This window comes from Passer domesticus, chromosome 8 (assembly GCF_036417665.1).
Source record: "Passer domesticus isolate bPasDom1 chromosome 8, bPasDom1.hap1, whole genome shotgun sequence".
In the NCBI taxonomy this organism is placed as follows: domain Eukaryota; kingdom Metazoa; phylum Chordata; class Aves; order Passeriformes; family Passeridae; genus Passer; species Passer domesticus.
In genome coordinates, this window is record NC_087481.1 from 32,310,764 (window position 1) to 32,328,999 (window position 18,236).

The following is an 18,236-nucleotide window of genomic DNA, read 5'->3' on the forward strand; positions in this document are numbered from 1 at the left end:
CAACCTCCTCACTGGTGGGATGAGGAGAAGAAAGGCCCTGACACTGTGTAAGCTCTGCTCAGCAATAACGAAAGTGTCTCTGTACTGCCAACCCCCTTTTGAAATCCAAACCAGTTACTGTGCAATTCAGTGCCCCAGCCCAAACCAGCACGATCATAAAACTGTGTGAATTCTTTCCTAGGTTAACTGTGTTTAATAAACTTGAGACAGTAACAAACTGAAGTGAATTCACTGTGTCCCTGATTTATGAGGCTTGAAAGAATATGATGGATGGAAATAATGGATTACAGCTATTCTTGCCTAAATTATTACTTTTTTCACAGCCTGTGAGAAAAGGGGAGAAGGAGAAGAATGCCAATTAATTTTACTTTGTTTCATCAACAAAATTAATTTTCAGTTTCTTGAAAACAATCTCATCTAATTGGCTGAAAGCTGCAAATACCTTCCCAAGATTTTTGTTGACAGAAATTGTTCAATTTGAGCTTTTATAAAAGAAGTTTTAACAGTTAAGGGTTTAAATCACCCTATTTTTTTAAAAATGCAAAAAAAATTGTGCTGTGATTTTGACTGTAAAGTTATGCATTTGTTATTCTCGTATGGAAAGGAGAGGAAGTGTTGGAAAATAATGTCAAGAGACACCACGTGGTGTTGAATATGGTTTTTTTAATGATTTGGCTCTCTGCAGGCCACTCATTTTTGTCGTTTTATTTGTTATGTCCAGCATGATTTAGAGAACCAGCTTTTGTCTGTTTAGACATTGCATTCTCTTTCCTCATTTTCCTTTTTATACCATATTTCTCCTCATGTTTCTTCTTAGATAACCCTTTTTCAGAGGGGATGTGCCTCCTCATTGGTTAGATGGTGAAGCTTGATTTTTCCTGGGCTTTAAAAGTCCTACTCTGTTCACTTATACTTAGGAACTCCAATTAATCAGGTCTCCTGAACTGATTTCCCTCTCTGAAGATTTGACTGGGAATGTCTTCCCATGTATGCTTATTTAGAGCTGTTTGAAGTATGGTGGTCACATTCCAATGAGCATATGTGGTGTTTCTAAGAATTTCTCCTTTCTACATATATCCTGGTTGTGTATCAAGGAATATGCATATATAAAGAGTTTTTATTCTTTGTACAAATCCACTTCAGATTATTTCCTGCTTTTTCTTGCCTTTTGAATTTCCTATTGTCAGAGTAGCCAAAATCACAATCAGAATAAAATGACGTGTGCTCTGAAAAAGGCATCATTATTTCTCCTTGAAGCTTGGTGTCAGGGCCATAGATCATCAGAGAGAAGCTTGACAAGGCTCAGTTATTACTATCACAAGATTAATTACAAAACTGCATGGTTTGCTATGGTGTACACAATGCCTGCCATGTAATCCTGTGTGCAGCTGCTCTGCCCTGAGTGTGTAATCACCCCCTTGGTTTATGGACTAGGAAAAGATATGGGGGATTGTTTTGCTTTGACTTCATTTTACTCATTTTCTTTTTTAAATGATATAGTGGTGCTCAGTGTGTGTCTTCTAAGGCTTTACTGTCCTCACTGCAGTTGATGAATTTTGTGATGGCACTAGGAAAAAAACCCAAACCATCAAGATGAAGCATATGTTACTTGTTATTCTAATTGCAACACTGTTCATTATGTGACAGTAAAATGTTGCCACTGAATCACTTGAATTGTGTTATATTGCTTAAGAAAATGATGGTTAACTACAATATAGATTTGCTGGCAGAATGAAAGAAAATGTATCATCTATCACTATAGTAAGTCTTCTCTTTTCTGTGAATGTACTTCTGTGTTATAAATCCCCTCTACCATTTTCTTGACGAACTTTACTAATTTAGTTGAGAAGCTGCAGGTTTGCAGTGAGAGCAAACTGGTCTTCTGTCTGTTCAGTCACATGGCAAAGGCTGTTACCAAAGACTGACATTGATACACAGAACTTGAAGACTATAATCTGGTATCAATCTTGAAAGACACTATAGAAATTTGTAGAGGCTTTGATGGATGTGTATCTAGTAAAAACTAATTTTCTGTAGCCAAATGATGTATTTTCCCTCCCCTCTGATTAAATGTCAAGCCTGTCCAACAAATCAATAAGTTCAAAAATGTGATAGGAAAAAATAGTCTGGGTCCATTCTGTCTCAGCTGGCTGCATCCTCAGATGGAAACATTTTCTTTATATTTGTGAGTTTGCATGAAGTAAGAGCCCTATAGTGACTCTCCTTAAACAGATCACTTGTTGGGCAAGTCTTTTTGGAGTTTGTTAACAACTCTCTCAGCAGAGCACTTGTCTAAAAACACATTCAGTTGTTTGTGGGACTGTGCTGTGATAACTTTTGCATTTAAATGAAAGTTTTTACTCAAAAAAGGAATAGTTATGTTATCATCATCATTGTGTGTGTATCATGGTGTTAGATAGAGTAAGGAAGAAACCTTAACATAAGCAAAGCAAATTCTTTATTAAAACTTCGAATGTGAGAGATGCCATGGATCCAAGTGTATGTTAGGAATTTCCTAATTTAATGTTTAACAATAATTTGTTACTGTGTATTGCCCAAATACTTTCTCCAGTCTAAGTAGCTTTAGTAGTCAAAGAAGGGATTATGATTGTTTTTCACTGTCAGGGGTCTCCAGACTCTCGCACTGGGTGCTGTGTAGGCATGGAATAACAATACTGTTGTTAACACAGACCAAGAAGGTGTAGAGAGAGAATCCCAGCTGAAATACAGTCACACTAATAGGCTCTTGTAGATCACTTAGAGGATGTAAATTCAGACTTCTAATCTCAGTGTGGCTGCCAAGATGTCAAGGTAAGAAGAATATAGGAAACAGGCATAAATAAGAGAAGGGAGGAGGAATGAATTCTTCATCAGTATGTCTGGAACTGGCCACCACACATGATCTGTCTGCCTTAATTTGTCAGAGCATATAAAAGTCAGGCTATGTTTAGATAAGCCTGTATAAGAGCAGGGTGATAAATTGAGTTTACTGTATCTGTATTGATGCAGCTTTGTATGAATAAAGAAGTAGGAGGGGTGCATTAAAACAGTGTTTCTTGGGCAGTGGCCTCATGCTAATGATGAGATTCCCAACCACAGGTTCAATGAATCCCCCCACTTCCACAACGTGAACTTGGACAGTTGGGTGATGTTTAGCTCCTTTATGCTGTCTCTCTCATGGTGTTTCTGAACACCTTAGAGCTTTTAGAAATGTCAGTATGAAGACTTTTTGTTAATGAAAGCAAAAAGGATTTTGTAAATATTTTTCTGTCATCCATGCTTGTATTATGTTATTTTGATTCTTTTGTGGGTTCTGTAATGCACATATTAAGTCATCTTTTAAAAAGAATTGCTTTGGACTACTTTTTCTTTTCCCTGGCACTTGGTTCTTTGAAATGTAATGGAAATCTGCAAGGCTTGCAGCCTTGCAGAAATTTATCACTTGCAGTTCTTCTATTCCAGTCACAAAGATATGTAAGTTTTTGTTTTCTGAAATTAGCCAGCTAAGGGAAGTGTTTTACACAGATTTCCTTCTTTGCTGAGTACAAGTGTCTCACATGTTTTGTCCCATTCTGCTGCTCTGTTAACATTCGTATATCTGATACCATGCTAACTTGACACAGTGACCACCTCATCAGAATGAAAACAGTTCAGGAAAACAAGATTGGGGTAAATGTGAATGAAGCAGCTTGTGTAAAAGCACAGAAGAAAACAAAAGGATCTCTTGCTTGTTGTGATTCAGTTTCTGAGATAAGTACTTTTCTAAAATTGTGACTTTACCTGAAATCAGGCCCGTAATTTCTTTCATGGTAAGGTAACCTAAGCTGGTGAGGAAAGGAACTTAGAACAAATCTCACTCAAAAAAGCTTTAATTGCTTTTAAAGTTTCTTCAAGAAAAGCTCTTAAGGACTGATTCTGATTTAGCATAATCAGTGAGTGTCTTGAAGTACCATAAATTCTGTAAGTATCATTAGAGGAATGGATTTAGTTTATTAAGGTTCTTTCTTTTATAGGGTTGATAACTCTTTACCAGCACCATTACACTGTACCCATTCTTGGCTGCCTGAATAAACAGCACAATTAAAAAGAGTTGTGTGATTGGATAATATATGGAGATCTTTACAGTCCTGTGTGCTGCTGAGTTTTCTGCTGAGCAAGCTTGGTGTAAGAAATGAGAGGAAGTGTTCTGTGTAAATAAACCACACAGTTGTACTGAGACATATCAGTGCTCTTTTTTTTGCTGTCTGTGAGTTGTGTTTAACACTGTAATGCAGTGAGGTTCCATCTGCAGTTTGAAAGAGCTGCTTTGGATGAGACTTTTCTTTAGTTTATAAATATTTCTCTTCTCTGTACGCATGTCCAGTCGTGGGATGTGTTTTTCCGAAGCGCTGCCGCTGGCCAAGCAGCCCATCTGCCAGCTCAGCAGGAGGGAAAGGGATCATTCCTGCAGAGCCACGGCCTGGCCCCAACACCGGCGGCGGCTGAAAAGGTTGTTGAAGACCACCTCGCTGTGCAGTCCTTGATAAGGGCATACCAAGTAAGTGCATTTGGGGTGGGGGTGGGAAGGCCTCTTCTATGCAAACACCCTTCTTCCTTTTTATGTTCTCATTTGTGTTCTGGTCTTAACTGCTGTCTTGCTTCTGATCCAAAAGGCCTTGAACTAGAGAGCTTTTCTTTCCAGCACAGCGTCTGAACGTGGAAGTGTGGGATTCAGACTGGGGTGATCCTCTGGTTTGGAAACTCATAATCCAGATTACCCACAGACCTCATGTTGGTCATCTGATTTAGCCCAGAAGGAGTTTATGGAGACAGTGGTTTGTGAAAATTGGTCTACACCTCTGAGAACATTTATACTGCAATTCTAAATGTTACTGCTATTCTTTAGGAATGGATGGAATGTATTTGCCTTCTCATGTATCTAAGGTGAATCTTGAGATTCCTGATTTGAGCAGGATTATAGGTAAAAAGAGAGAGGAGAAATGATGAATTAACCAGAAAGTGAATTTTGGGAGGCTGACAGTACTGAGTTTGGGTTAACTTTGATGGATTCTTTTAGAGAGCTGTTCATCAAAATTGATTTTGTTTTACTCTCTGATTTTTAACCCTTTTAGTAAATTAAGAAATTAAGTATAATTTAATTATTTTTCCTATAAAAGAAGAAGGAATTTGGAAACAGGACAGTGGGTTTTGTTAGATATTTTCCAAATGAAAAACAAGTTTAAATATTTTTGTTTAGACTTGTATTTAGTATCCTACTTTCAATAAAAGGCTTACAAATTATGTAAACCCCCCCCCAAAATAACCAACCCTTAAAACTAGATCTGTGTTCAACAAAATATTCCACAAGTATTTTTAAATTAGTAACTTCCCAAGTTACTACAGAAGTTTCCTACAGTTTGATTTGAGCAGATCTGTTCCTCCCTGCCCTAAGTATTTTATATCCTGTTTGTGTCATGAGGAGAGTGGAAGAGGAACTTCCTAAAAGGCCTTTATTTGTGCACATTGCATTGTCACCATTGAGTTGGAAGGTTGTTGTAAAAGAGTAGAAATGGTTGTGAATATAAAGAATATGTGAAATTTGCTTAGAAATAGATATGCAGAGAATAACCAATTTTGCAGTAAAAATTTGGTGAAGTATTAGAGAAAATTGGAGAATGTTAGGCTGCTTTGACACAATTTACTTGAAAGTACTTCAAGGATTGCCATTTTGCTCCCTGTATTTGTCAAGTGATGAAACAGAAATGTCTGTAGAAATGGCAGGCACCCATGTGTCTGCAACAAACAGTCACAGAGGATTGCCTAAGGCAACTGTCTGCTTTTTAAAAGGTATTTAGTACCCTCTAAATTCAGTGCTGAAGGGGTATGATAATTTGTGACCTTCCTTTGCCTGATAATGAAATGAAATGGAGAAGGATACAGAATTTTCATTTCTCAAACCTGTCAGTGTTTTATGGTTTTGTGGTAAGCTGCTTTGTGGTCTGTTGAGCTGGACTTTGAGAAGGCAGTTAATCTATTGCTTGTTCTAACAGAGAGCACTGGGCACACTGAAAGAAGGATTATCAGTGGGCTGTGTGTGCTTAACAAAAGCAAGGCCAGAGAAATCAAGGTCTAGTTTCTGGTAGTCTGTACTTGCATTTAGTCATATGGCAATCAATGAAAATTTTCTATGTATGTATTTTCACAAGGTTGATCTCTGATTTTTGCAGATGTTACTATTTTCTGTATTCAGTGAAAGTAGTAGGACTTACTAAAAATGCCTTGATATGGAGGGAAATACTATCTTTTGGTGAAAGATCAAACTGCCCCTGGAATAATATGGCACAGCATTTACTACTCTGCTTTTCTGGGTTTTGGCATTCCTGCTGATCTTCTTCCTCTTCCTATTAATACTGAAGAGCAGATGTAACTTGGGGAGGTGAATTCTTTCCTGTTGATGATGTTTGAGACAGAATTGTTTGCTTTGTTCCAGTCAGATAAACTTTGTGCTGCTATAAACAGTCAGATGGCACAGATGTTGCTGTGGGCATCATTTGGCCTGTCAGAGTTTCATTACTGGTGATTCATGAGATGCAAAGAATCACAGAAGTCAGGCTGAGTTTAGTGGGCTGGTAGTTCCAAAAAAGATGTGGTATTTCTGTGACTGGAAACTATTTTGTTATAAACTCTCATGCAAATATACAATAATTGAACAGTGGTTTTACAGGTCCCTTCTTGATTAATCACACTGTAATCATATTTTATTACTGTGTGACGCACTTCACTTTATAATTTTGGGGTTTTTTCAGGGACAATTAGGATGAATGAAATTCTACCCAAGGGATGCAAATTTGTTGTTAAAAAGAAAAATTACAAGGAGAAATTATCAATATATTAATCTATACAAATCTTTTAATGAGTTATTTTGGTATATGAGAGTTACACATAAGAGGCATATTAAAATTATTTTATATTTGAGACTCTCTGGGATCAATTAGTTATTTCTTCTGTAGCAATATTATATGATAATTCACTAGTTTATAGCAACATGTGGCATGCATTAACACCAGTCACACTGATCATTGAAAGCTGGCTAAATTCCTCACTCAGTTTGTGTTCTTCAGTGTCTTGAATATGAATTCTATCAGATCAAATTTCTGAAATTTCGTGAAGGAAAATAGATGCTGTCAGATGCTATCTGATTTGGAGCAGAGCTCAGGAAGAGTGATCTCTTCACTTCCAATATAAACTGCTTCAGCACCAATCTGTTATAAGTGAGAAATTCTGTATTTTAATATAATGCAGGTGCAGAAAGAATTCAGGCAAAAATTAAAAAATTACTGAACTGACTCATCTTAATTTGACCCAGAGACTGGGAATGTACTTTGTAGTAGCCTTCTTCACTAAAACTGCAGTGTAATCCCAGTTAAATTGTGTGTCAGACATAATGAAGATGTTGTAATGTGTAATTTTTGATAGAGGTATATATGTATTCAGTGATATAATGCTTATTTTTTGTTCTTATGGGAAAACTTGGGAGTATGTAACCCTGTCATCACATTAGTGGTGTTTGCTTGTTCAGCTTAATGGCTGATATTATGGAGAGATATCACTAACTTTTCCCCTTTGTCTGACTTTTAGTGTGATTTCATTTTGCTCTGCTTTCCTCCTTTTTCAGATCCGTGGCCATCATGTGGCTCAGCTAGATCCCCTTGGAATTCTGGATGCAGATTTGGATTCGTTTATTCCATCCGACCTTATCACCACCATCGACAAACTTGGTGTGTAAGCTGTGTGCCTTCTTATTGAAATGCTCATTTCTGTATCCCTGGACTGAGGTGATTTAATAAGTCATTGCACAGATTCATAGAAAGGCTTGGGTTGCAAGAAACCTTAAAGATCACGTAGCTCCAACTCCCTTCTAGGGACAGGGATGCCACATTTCAGGGATGCTTTTCTGCTTGCTGATATCATGACATAGAGCCTTTGAGCATCTGTAAGGAGGCTGAAATTTCAGAATGAAGGAGTTTCTACTCTGAGGTCACTGGTGAGGTTCCTGTGAATTCATCTTCTGATGAATGATTGTTATAAATGTTATAAACCCCCCTATTTATTTTTGAACCACACCAGAAATGAATACTAATCAGTACATTCTGATGGTCTAAATTACTGTTATAGAATTACAGTTCATACTTGTTAGAACTGGGGACATCTGAAGGGTAGTCAGTAGGGAAGCCAAGCAGTAAAGAAAGCACTGGACAGAGGAACTTAGGGTAAATTTCATACCAAATTTGGAATCTAATGTCTGATACTTATTCCTGATGTATATCTTGAAGAAGTCTCTTTGAAGTTAACAGAAGAAAATGTGGAAAGCATAGAATTCTTTACCTGTGGATATAATCCAAGGCTGATTATATCTTCTATTATAAACTTCAGTTTACTGCTAAAAGAGTGTAGTGAACTAGGATCTGCTTTTGCAAAGGTTGTTCTCATTGTTAGGAGGGCTTGTGTCTGAGAAATTGGCACTGATCAATTTCTTTGCCTCTCTCTACTTGAATAAAAAAACACCTGATTGATTTTTTTTCTGCTCTTCAATCTACCTGGTTAGTTTAAAATGTGGTTTTCTCATGATGAAGACACAGAATCAATTTTTCTTTAATGTGTAGGGAAGCTTTTTCGATCAGACATAAAACATAGTGCAGGAAGTAAATAAAACACTCTCTGCCTTATTTTACTATAAGCATATCTACTCTTTGCTGCTCTGTTTTCTATTTCTGGTGTAGGGAAAGAAGCAGTTCTGATAATATAAAGGAAGTGGATGCCTAAGATTAGAGGGGTGCTTACACAAATTGGGTCTTCTCTCTGAAGTTTGTCAGCTTTAATTAAAGAAAAGTACCTACTAGAAAACACATGAGACATTTACTGAGCAAATATAATTAATTTGGAGCATGGGTGACTACTAGCATGTCAGTACACATTTCTTTACACTCTACAGATAATTTAGTACAGGGTGTTGTGACTGATCAGAAGGCATCCACTGAAGCCCTCATGCCCATAGGAAAAATATGCCAGACCTCTGAATGAGAGGGGGAGATGTGTTTGAGAGTGTAACTGAGGAGATTTCAGTTTGTGAGGGGAAGCAAAATTTCCAACCCAGTCTTGGTGCAGCTAAAACAGAGGAATATCTCAAATCCTGTCCTTGAATGTTCCAGGCAGGAAATCTTTGAAAGGTCTTTGGCAGGACAAAGTATTTTCATATTTGATTTTTCTGTGCCTTTTCTTTGTCCCATCTTATGGGTGTTTTTGGTTTTTTTTTGAGAAACCTTGTGGTAGGAAATTTCTTCTGAGAGTTGCTTCTGGAAATGCAGGTGGTTACAGGTGTACTTACTGCTGGAGTCCCAGTATAGAATTGCTTGCAGGATTTCAGTAAGGGTGTATCTCTTTAAGCACGAGGGGATGCTTCAGTAAATATGTGGTGCTGTGGTACAAAGCACAGATGTTCTGTGTGTGCCCAAATCTCTCCTGTACGTGTTCTGCTTTATGCATGAGAGGACATCAAGAGCCTTTGAAGTCTGAGGGAAAGTCAGCAAAAGCAAAGAAATAAATGCACTGCTTTGTTTCAAACAACACTAAAGGCTCTGTCATCCCGTGTCACTCTCCCCTCCTGCTGGGAAAAAACCTGTTACAGTACCACAAAGGAGAAGTAATGGTACCTATGCTTTTTTTGGCCACTCCAGGTTTGAAAATTACATATATTATTAGAATTTTTATTAAAACCAAAATTACCATTCTGCAATTTTTTATTTTTAAAGCAAAAATCTGTTATTTACTGACAGTGCTGTATAGTAAAAGTGGTAGCAATGCAGTCCTATGGCCTGTCTTAAACTCTTACATGCTGTTATTATTTCATCCTTAATTTGCTGTGTTGCTTTCATCTTCACAAAAGTCACTTACCATTTAAGCACTTTATTGATTTAAGAGTTATGCGCATGCTGTTTTATCAGTGTTAAAGTGGATGTCTGCAGCTTATCTGGAACCAAGATAAAGTGTTCAAAATTAAAAATGAATAAGGTGGTTTCAATTTTTCAAATATTTTTACAGGAATATATGTAGGAATATATGTAGTTTTAATGTATATATAAGGTTCTATAACTGTGGGTGATGTGTATTATAAGTATTGTACCTTTGCTTCTTACAATTATAAGGAACTGTTTTCCTTTATTAAACAGGTCTAAGTTAACCTTCTATTATACAAGGCCTTTAACTTGCATTGATACCAGGCTTTCAGTCTTGTCTGTTGAGTGTTTTAGCTTTTGAAACTGCATAATAGTTAGGTTAAATATTTTCTTAAATAATATTCTCAGCCAGAGCAACTTTAGATGTGTCCAAATCAAGATGGGTCAATGTGGTTAAACAAGTTTTAGATAGTGGGGGTGTGGAAGTCTGTATTTTATAAGGGATCACTGCCTGGGAACTAGAACTGTGCAGATTACTACATGGCTATTTCAAACTAATTTCCCTAAAAAGACAGAGTGAATAGAAATACCTTGAAAGTTCTCCAGAGTGCTTGTACACTATTTTATTGAACCTGTTGTGCATTCTCTTGGTCTGTCTATTAATGTAAAATACTTCCAACCAGCTGGTTCTGTTGGTGAGAAGGGATTCTTTTTGTGTTTGTTGCTCATGATAGCCAGTTATTTTATTAAACAGAGAGCTGTAAGAAGTAGAAGGAAAATTGATGATGATATGGTAAAATATAAAGAAGGCTAGAATGATTCTAATTCCAGCTGTTTCATTTGAGTATTTAAGAAATAATCAAGTAATGACTATTTAATTCAGACACTCTTTAAAATCCAGGCTAAAGCCCATTTTACTAATGGATACCTTCAGAATATTCACACTTTCAATTTTTAATCTGGTATCTTCTTTCTTAATACTGCCTTATTAAATATAATTACCATGGCTTGAAAAACAATGCTCGTTTCCTTTTTGTCTCCTGTTCTGCTTTGCAAATCAATAACGTACCTGTTGTAGGGTTTTATGGTTTGCATGAATCAGATTTGGACAAAGTCTTTCAGCTGCCAACAACCACCTTCATAGGAGGAAATGAGAACAGTCTGTCTTTGCGGGAGATCATCAGACGCCTGGAGGTCAGTGGGACATGTTTTCATTTGGGACTGTTTTTATTCAGACCAAAGTGCACTTTTTCCAGGTGTCAGTCACAAAACCCCCTTATCATTTGCCAGTTGTTAATAGACCATGTAAGGGATTCCAACAACATTAAAATAACCTTTGTACTATTTCTAGAGGTTGCATCATCACTGATGCAATTAGCTGGATGTTGGAAATACATAGATTAAGGATGAGTATAAAAGAGGTGAATATGGTAAAATATTAATTCCAGCCCTTGATCTGGAAAGAGCTGATACTGTTTAAAAGGAGAAGAGCCTTTAGAAATTGTCTTGTAAGTGTTGTAGCACAGATAAAACACCTGTGCACACAGTGTTCAGGACATTCAGGGGTTGCTTTCAGATCCCCAGCTCTACTGAGACCTTTACTTGAGGAAAAATATGAAAGCTGGGTACCAAATTCGTGAAAGCCCAGCTGTAGCTTGTAGACTGTGATGGTGCTTGTTTTCCATCCCTGCTCTTTTTTCTAGAGTTTCATTATCTGACAGGTGACATGGTTTATGCCACAGGAAGTCATCAAAGCTAAAATAATTCAAAGAAAAACTAATTTGAAGGAATAAATGTAATTAGAGGCGAGCTCCAAATAGCAAAGCAGCAAATAGGAATGGTAATGAATTTGTAGACTGCCAAGTGAGTCATTGTTGGGTATTCCCAGTTGCTTGACTTTTATGTTGGCTTAGCTGAGGCATGGTAAATTGTTAAACCACATTATCTTTGTTGTGCATTTGAGCTCTATATTTGGTTGGGCTTTTTTTTTTTTGTTTGATTTTGCACTTCTAACTTATCTGTGTAGCAATAATCCTTAAAATTGTAATGTGCAAATAAAAGGACAAAATCAATTGCAAAATATAAAAGCCTTAAGGAACTGATTTGTGTTAAGGAGAAATAACCCTCTTATTTCCTCTTGTCCCTAGAGCTTTGGATTTTTTTTTTAAATAGAGGTTAACATTCAACTCCTTAAAGGCAGTAGAGAAAACAACTATGTTGAGAGTAGTTTTGTCTTAAACTCACAGTAGGTCTTATTTCTGTTGACTTGTACTTTGAAATATTTTTTCTAATGAAATAGTCTTTTTAAAGTAAGAAAAATAAAATTTAAAAAATGAACAAGGAGATAAAATTACTTCTGTGTCTTTGCATTTGTCACTGTCCTTTCTCTGTTCTCAGCTACTTGAATCTTTTTTCACATTTCCAGGTTTCTGAAACTTGACAGTTATCAGATAATTTGCATTAGACTTCATAGCTGTCTTCTCACTGTCTTTATTGCTTTAAGGTTACATTTACAAAAGATGTGATAAAGTACACAAATGTTTATAAATTACTTGAAATCTTTGCTAGTGCATCTAAAGAAGAGTCTACCATGCCTGTAAGAAAAGCACTGAGTTAGGTGAAATGTGCCAGTCAGTGTAATGCAGGTTTGTTGGCCTACTTTGAGTGTAGCATGAGATGAGAATCTTCCAGTTTAAACATTTTGAAATGTTGCTTTGTAGAGAAAGCTTTGTGATACAAAACTAGAGTCAGTAAAACAATTTATTCATTTATAGAATTACTTTGGGGGAGATATTGTGGAAGAGGAATAGCTTTCAGGAGAGTAACAGAGGACATAATTTAAAAATATATCGGTTTCTTTGTGGCCTACTAGCTCCTAAAGCTTCTCTGTTGGTGTTTTCACTTGCTAGCACACCTACTGCCAACACATTGGCCTGGAGTTCATGTTCATCAACGATGTGGAGCAGTGCCAGTGGATCCGTCAGAAGTTTGAGACACCGGGAATTATGAAGTTCACCAATGAGGATAAAAGGACTTTGCTGGCAAGGCTGGTGCGCTCCATGAGGTACGCTGGGCTGGGCTGGGCTGGGCCACTGCTCTGTGCCTGCTGCCTGGCAGCTGGGGCCTGGAAGCTGCTGATGTGGGGGAACAGTCTCACTGCAGTCTGGAGTGTGGTGGGTGTACTTAACCTGGCTGCCTTCTCAAAGGAGTGTGTGCTGTGAGCAATCTGTCAGGGTCTGTGTTGTGACTCAGTATTCTGTTCTCTTAAAAGGCATTTAGTGGCGTGCCTGGCAGTGTTTTCATTGGCTTGCACAGGTAAACTAGGAAAAAGTTGTCTCAACACTCTAGTAATATATTTGTGTTAAAGATTGTATAAGTGTGAGAACAATGTTGATGTGTGATTTCAAGTCCTTTCTGCCCTTTTCATTTTGAGATGTGCCAAGATGTGGTGTGCTGTTGCATGACCTGGCAGCAGCAGTTTTAGTATCTACAATAAAAGAAAGCACATTTGGAAATAGCTTATTGACTGCTCCCATCGTGGCTGTGTAGAAGTACTGTGATCCCAGAGAATGTATTATCCTCTTACCCCTGGAACAAGGCTTCTCAGACACAAGATTTATTTTAGTCCCTACAATCTGAAACAGTGTGTATGTCCTTGGTTAAACTCCAGGAGTCAGATATTTGGAAAGGCACACTTTTTGGTTAAGATTCTCTGTTCAAACATCTAAAAATAAAGTGCTCATTGGAGGTGTCAAAAGATATGTTTGCCAGTGTTATAATGTCTCATTAAAAGTTTCTTTTAAACAGCAATAAAAATTACACTTACTGGTCAAGTGAATATTACACTTGAGTTTGTTTAACAGGCACTGAGTATGAACCATCTCCATTTATCCTAAGACAAGAATTTGTGCTTTTATTCCTGCCTAAGCTGTGGAAAGATCTGGGGTTTCTAGTGGCATGAAGAAGCCTAATGTTCATCTTCTGCCAAATTAATTGTCTGCTGAATGGGGAAGAAAAAAGTTTTACAAAAATTTCTATTCAGCAATCTTTAGAGTGCTTTTTTATTTTATTGTTTAAAAATTACTTAGGAAAAAAAGCCTGGTTTTGTGGAAAACTGTTTGTCCTCTTGACATTTGTGGCTTTGTAAAACAGGTTTTCATTGTTTCGCTCAAGACTGTTTTTAAAAATGTTAATTCCAAGAACTACAGAGTTCAGGTACTTGAAACGGAATTTTAAAGTTGGATTTCTCTTCCCTTGTGATTTTCACTGATAGATTGTTGAACAAAGGATCATTTTCCCAAACTTCTCCTTATGTAAAATACTCATTGTATATTTCTGAGCTACTTTGTAATGTGTTAGTAAACGTGTTAAACCCTGATGTGGAGCCTGATCTGGGCAGGGTCAAGCACTTCCAGATTAATCCCTTCTAGGAGCCACCAGTTTTCACCAGATTTTTTTCCTCACCGGGTACTGAATGCATGCAGTGGCAGAGGCTCTGTGACCCCCAGGGGCATGTGGGGGACTGGCAAGGTGTGACTGTGAAATACTCTAGCTCCACACACTTAGTGGCACTTTGCCTCAAGGGATGAACTTGCTGCTTGTCCAGTACTGGCTGAACTTGCTGCTGCAAAGAGGAAGAAATCAGTGTGCACTGCTTGCTTTTGCCCTGTGGGGCCTGCTGTTCGCATGGCACACTGCTTTCCCTTTGTATAGAAACTGGCATAGCCCCACAGACTTCCCTCAGGAATTCTGGCAGAATGGCTCAGTTGAGGGTCTGGCTTCTTGCTTAGATGGCTGGATTGATTGTAAGGTATTGATGGGTGAGCTAGGAGAGATTTTGGCAACAATTCATATCACTGCCTTTAGGACTTCAGTCTGAAGAGGTAAATGTCAGGATTCTAAGTGAGGAATAAGCTGAGTATTAATGGGTTATGGCAGCGTTGTGAGGCGAGGCGCTGCACAGATGATGTAACCAATACAGTTACTTTCATGAAGATGTATTTTCTTTGCCTTTCCTCTCTCCAAGCTTTACAATGTATAATCCTTTCAATGCTTGTTAAAAGGTACTTTTTAACCACTCACATTGCCTCTGGCCCAAATGCATTAAAGAATGAAAGAGCTTAGAGCTGTCACGGATTGACATCATTCTGCTGCTGAAGTGAGGCAGGGATACCAGTGTCCTGCTTCTTGGCCCATTCCTAAGTGTTACATCACACAGTGTGAGGAGCCTTGCTGTTGAATGAGACCTATGAAATAGGTGTGTTTTCTACTCTGGTTTTGTTACAAGTATTAGAAAATATAGGTTCTCTGTTTTCTTCAATTCCTAAAACAAACTTCTTTACTGTCACTCTGCCTTCCCAGTGGTCAGATTTGTGTACATGAGAACAGAGTTTAACTTGAGAAGTGAATTTTTTCTGAGGTAGCAACCCTTAATGGTTTCAAAGTCCTAGCAAATAGTTTTCATATGGGAGAGAGAGAAGACTGAATTCTCTCCTGTGTTTCCCTCCCCACGTGTGACTGAATTCCAGAGATGTGTAACTTGCATTCATGGATGTTTTAAAACAGTTTAATGTAACTTTTTGCTGTAAGACGGTAAACAATTTCTATTTGCTACGTTACCTTAGTACAAATAATTTCTCTTGTTTTTTTTTCTTTTTGGCAAAGATTTGAAGACTTCCTTGCTCGCAAGTGGTCTTCTGAAAAGAGATTTGGTTTGGAAGGATGTGAAGTAATGATTCCTGCACTTAAGACCATCATTGATAAATCCAGTGAAATGGGAATTGAATATGTTATAATGGGAATGCCTCATAGGTAATGCCAATGGAAATGCCCCAGCAAATGGGCTTACTGTGTTGGGAGAATTATTTTGAGTTCTAGAAATTTATTTAAAAAGTTGATATTAGAGAAGCTGAGGTAGGAAGAGTCAGTCATAGCAAGTAATGGGAACACAGAACTGTAGCAAATGCCTGTCAGTAAGAGGCTACAGGTTTCACAAGTAAATGACAGAGAAACTTTCCTCAGTGTACTTTGAAGCTGCAAGCAAATGTGGCAGCAGCCATGCTATCTCTGCCACTGCATAGTCTCTAGAACTGGGAAAACTTGGTAAGGTAGTTTTGAACTTACTTTTGCAGTCTGCCTTAACTAATTTATAATGTGGTTATTTGAAGACTGCTAGATAGCTACAAAATTCACTTGGATAACAGTGTTCTAAAATGTCTGAGGGAATGCATTGGCGGAACTTCGTAATGGCAATAAGGGTTGAATCAAGGGTTTCAGGCTCAAAAGTTTGAAGAGAACATTTGCAAATTTCTTACAGGGAGGTTTACAGATTTTGTAAGTTTTATACTGTTGACTTTGTTAGTACCATGTTTGAGATATAACTCTGTTTGGAATTGTCTTAGAGGTCGGCTGAATGTGTTGGCTAACGTAATCAGAAAAGAGCTGGAGCAGATCTTCTGTCAGTTTGATCCCAAACTTGAAGCAGCTGATGAGGTAAGATGCTTTTTCATTAGATCTGTATGGAGAGATCAACATTCAAGATAGTTTTCAGTTGTTTTGATTATGTTTACTATGAAAACAACATTATCAGCTGCAATGCCTTCTTTTCTAGTTTGAGGAACATGATTTGGTGAAATTTCTTAAAAAATTATAATATACTTCTAACATGCAGATGGTCTCTCAGGAGTGACTGTTGATAAATAAGTTCCATTTGACAGAGTTCATAACCTGTAAGCATCTTTTTGTTTTATATGAATGAGCAGAATATTAACATGCTGTAAGTATTTATCTAATATTTGATGACAACAGTAAGATAATACAATTGGAACAGTGTCCTAGTTTGAAATTATGGTGTCAAACCCATAGTGCACACTGATGTTCTGGTGATCTGGTTATGCAGTTTTCAGATACAGTTTTCAGGCTGAAGCACAAATTTTGGGCCTAGTGAATCAGATGGAGCAGGTCTGAATGACATTCCTGAATTGTGATTACTTCTTTCTTGTTAGGGATCTGGGGATGTAAAATACCACTTGGGAATGTACCATGAGAGGATCAACCGAAAAACAAACAAGAAAATCACTCTGTCCCTGATGGCTAACCCTTCTCACTTGGAAGCAGTTGATCCTGTTGTGCAAGGCAAAACTAAAGCTGAACAGTTTTATCGAGGAGATACAGCAGGGAAAAAGGTAAAGATTGTTTAATATAGTAACTTTTAATGCTAGTTTTTCATGGTATTTCCAATAAAAATAGTTTGCCAGTAGTTTCATATCACAGAAACTTCCACTTTTCCTCCTTCAAAAGGGGTATGTCACCTGTTGAACGAGGTAAGCTTTCTGACAGGAGACCTCAAGGGTAACTTTGGAGAGTAGGCTTAAAGCTTTATTTCCTTTGCAAACTGAGAAAAGGCAGCAGAATGCTGAGAAATTTATATTTTATTATAAAATTGCTGTTTTATTCTATAAGCACTGCAAAAATATGGAGCCAAGAAATCCTGCTGAGAAGCTCAAATTACAGTTTTCCTTTCTAATATATATGTGTGTGTGTGTGTACAATTCTCCCTCTTAGGTTATGTCCATATTATTACACGGGGATGCTGCCTTTGCAGGACAAGGAGTGGTTTATGAGACATTTCATCTTAGTGACCTCCCGTCCTACACCACAAATGGCACTATTCATGTTGTGGTCAACAACCAGGTAACAAGTACAGCCTTTTGCAATCAACTCCTCTGCTGAATATTTGCCCATCTATCTCTTTTTATTGTTTCTTATTAACTGGGTTCCTTTCCCCACTCTGGATATTAGAATGGTTGAGGTGCTTCTGAAAATGATCCTAGTATGTAGCAGCTCTTGAGTGGATAATATTTTATCACCTGCATGTATTCCATTCAATTTGTAGTACTTAATTGGATTAGACTTGCTTTGGTTTTAAGGGAGCAAAAAGAAGCTAGCTGGCCAAAATGAAAAGCTGATGCTGTTGCTTTGTGAATGGCTATTAAATGCAAACTTCAAAACAGAGTAGCAGGAGGTGCCCAAATTGTTGTAATGGAAGTTTCTGGAATTTTTAGATTGGCTTCACCACCGACCCCCGTATGGCCCGTTCGTCTCCATATCCCACGGATGTTGCTCGTGTGGTCAATGCTCCCATTTTCCACGTGAATGCCGATGACCCTGAGGCGGTGATGTACGTGTGCAGCGTAGCTGCTGAGTGGCGGAACACTTTCAATAAGGATGTGGTCGTTGACTTGGTAGGTCTTGGTTTTCTTTACTTTTCATTCCGTGCATTGTATACTACTCTTTGTTTTTTTT

At 37.7% G+C, this 18,236-nt stretch overlaps 1 protein-coding gene across 7 annotated transcripts in view; it reads left to right on the forward strand.

The window, feature by feature from the left end:
* Positions 1–18,236, forward strand: part of OGDHL (oxoglutarate dehydrogenase L) — a 50,287-nt gene that overhangs the window by 7,223 nt on the left and 24,828 nt on the right. For all 7 annotated transcript variants that reach the window (XM_064430206.1, XM_064430203.1, XM_064430205.1 and 4 more), the window contains 9 exons: positions 4,364–4,537; positions 7,655–7,757; positions 11,011–11,126; positions 12,842–12,996; positions 15,597–15,743; positions 16,334–16,424; positions 16,937–17,116; positions 17,496–17,624; positions 17,996–18,175. In XM_064430206.1, coding sequence (XP_064286276.1) covers positions 4,364–4,537; positions 7,655–7,757; positions 11,011–11,126; positions 12,842–12,996; positions 15,597–15,743; positions 16,334–16,424; positions 16,937–17,116; positions 17,496–17,624; positions 17,996–18,175 — 1,275 coding nt within the window. The remainder of the gene's footprint in view (positions 1–4,363; positions 4,538–7,654; positions 7,758–11,010; positions 11,127–12,841; positions 12,997–15,596; positions 15,744–16,333; positions 16,425–16,936; positions 17,117–17,495; positions 17,625–17,995; positions 18,176–18,236) is intronic.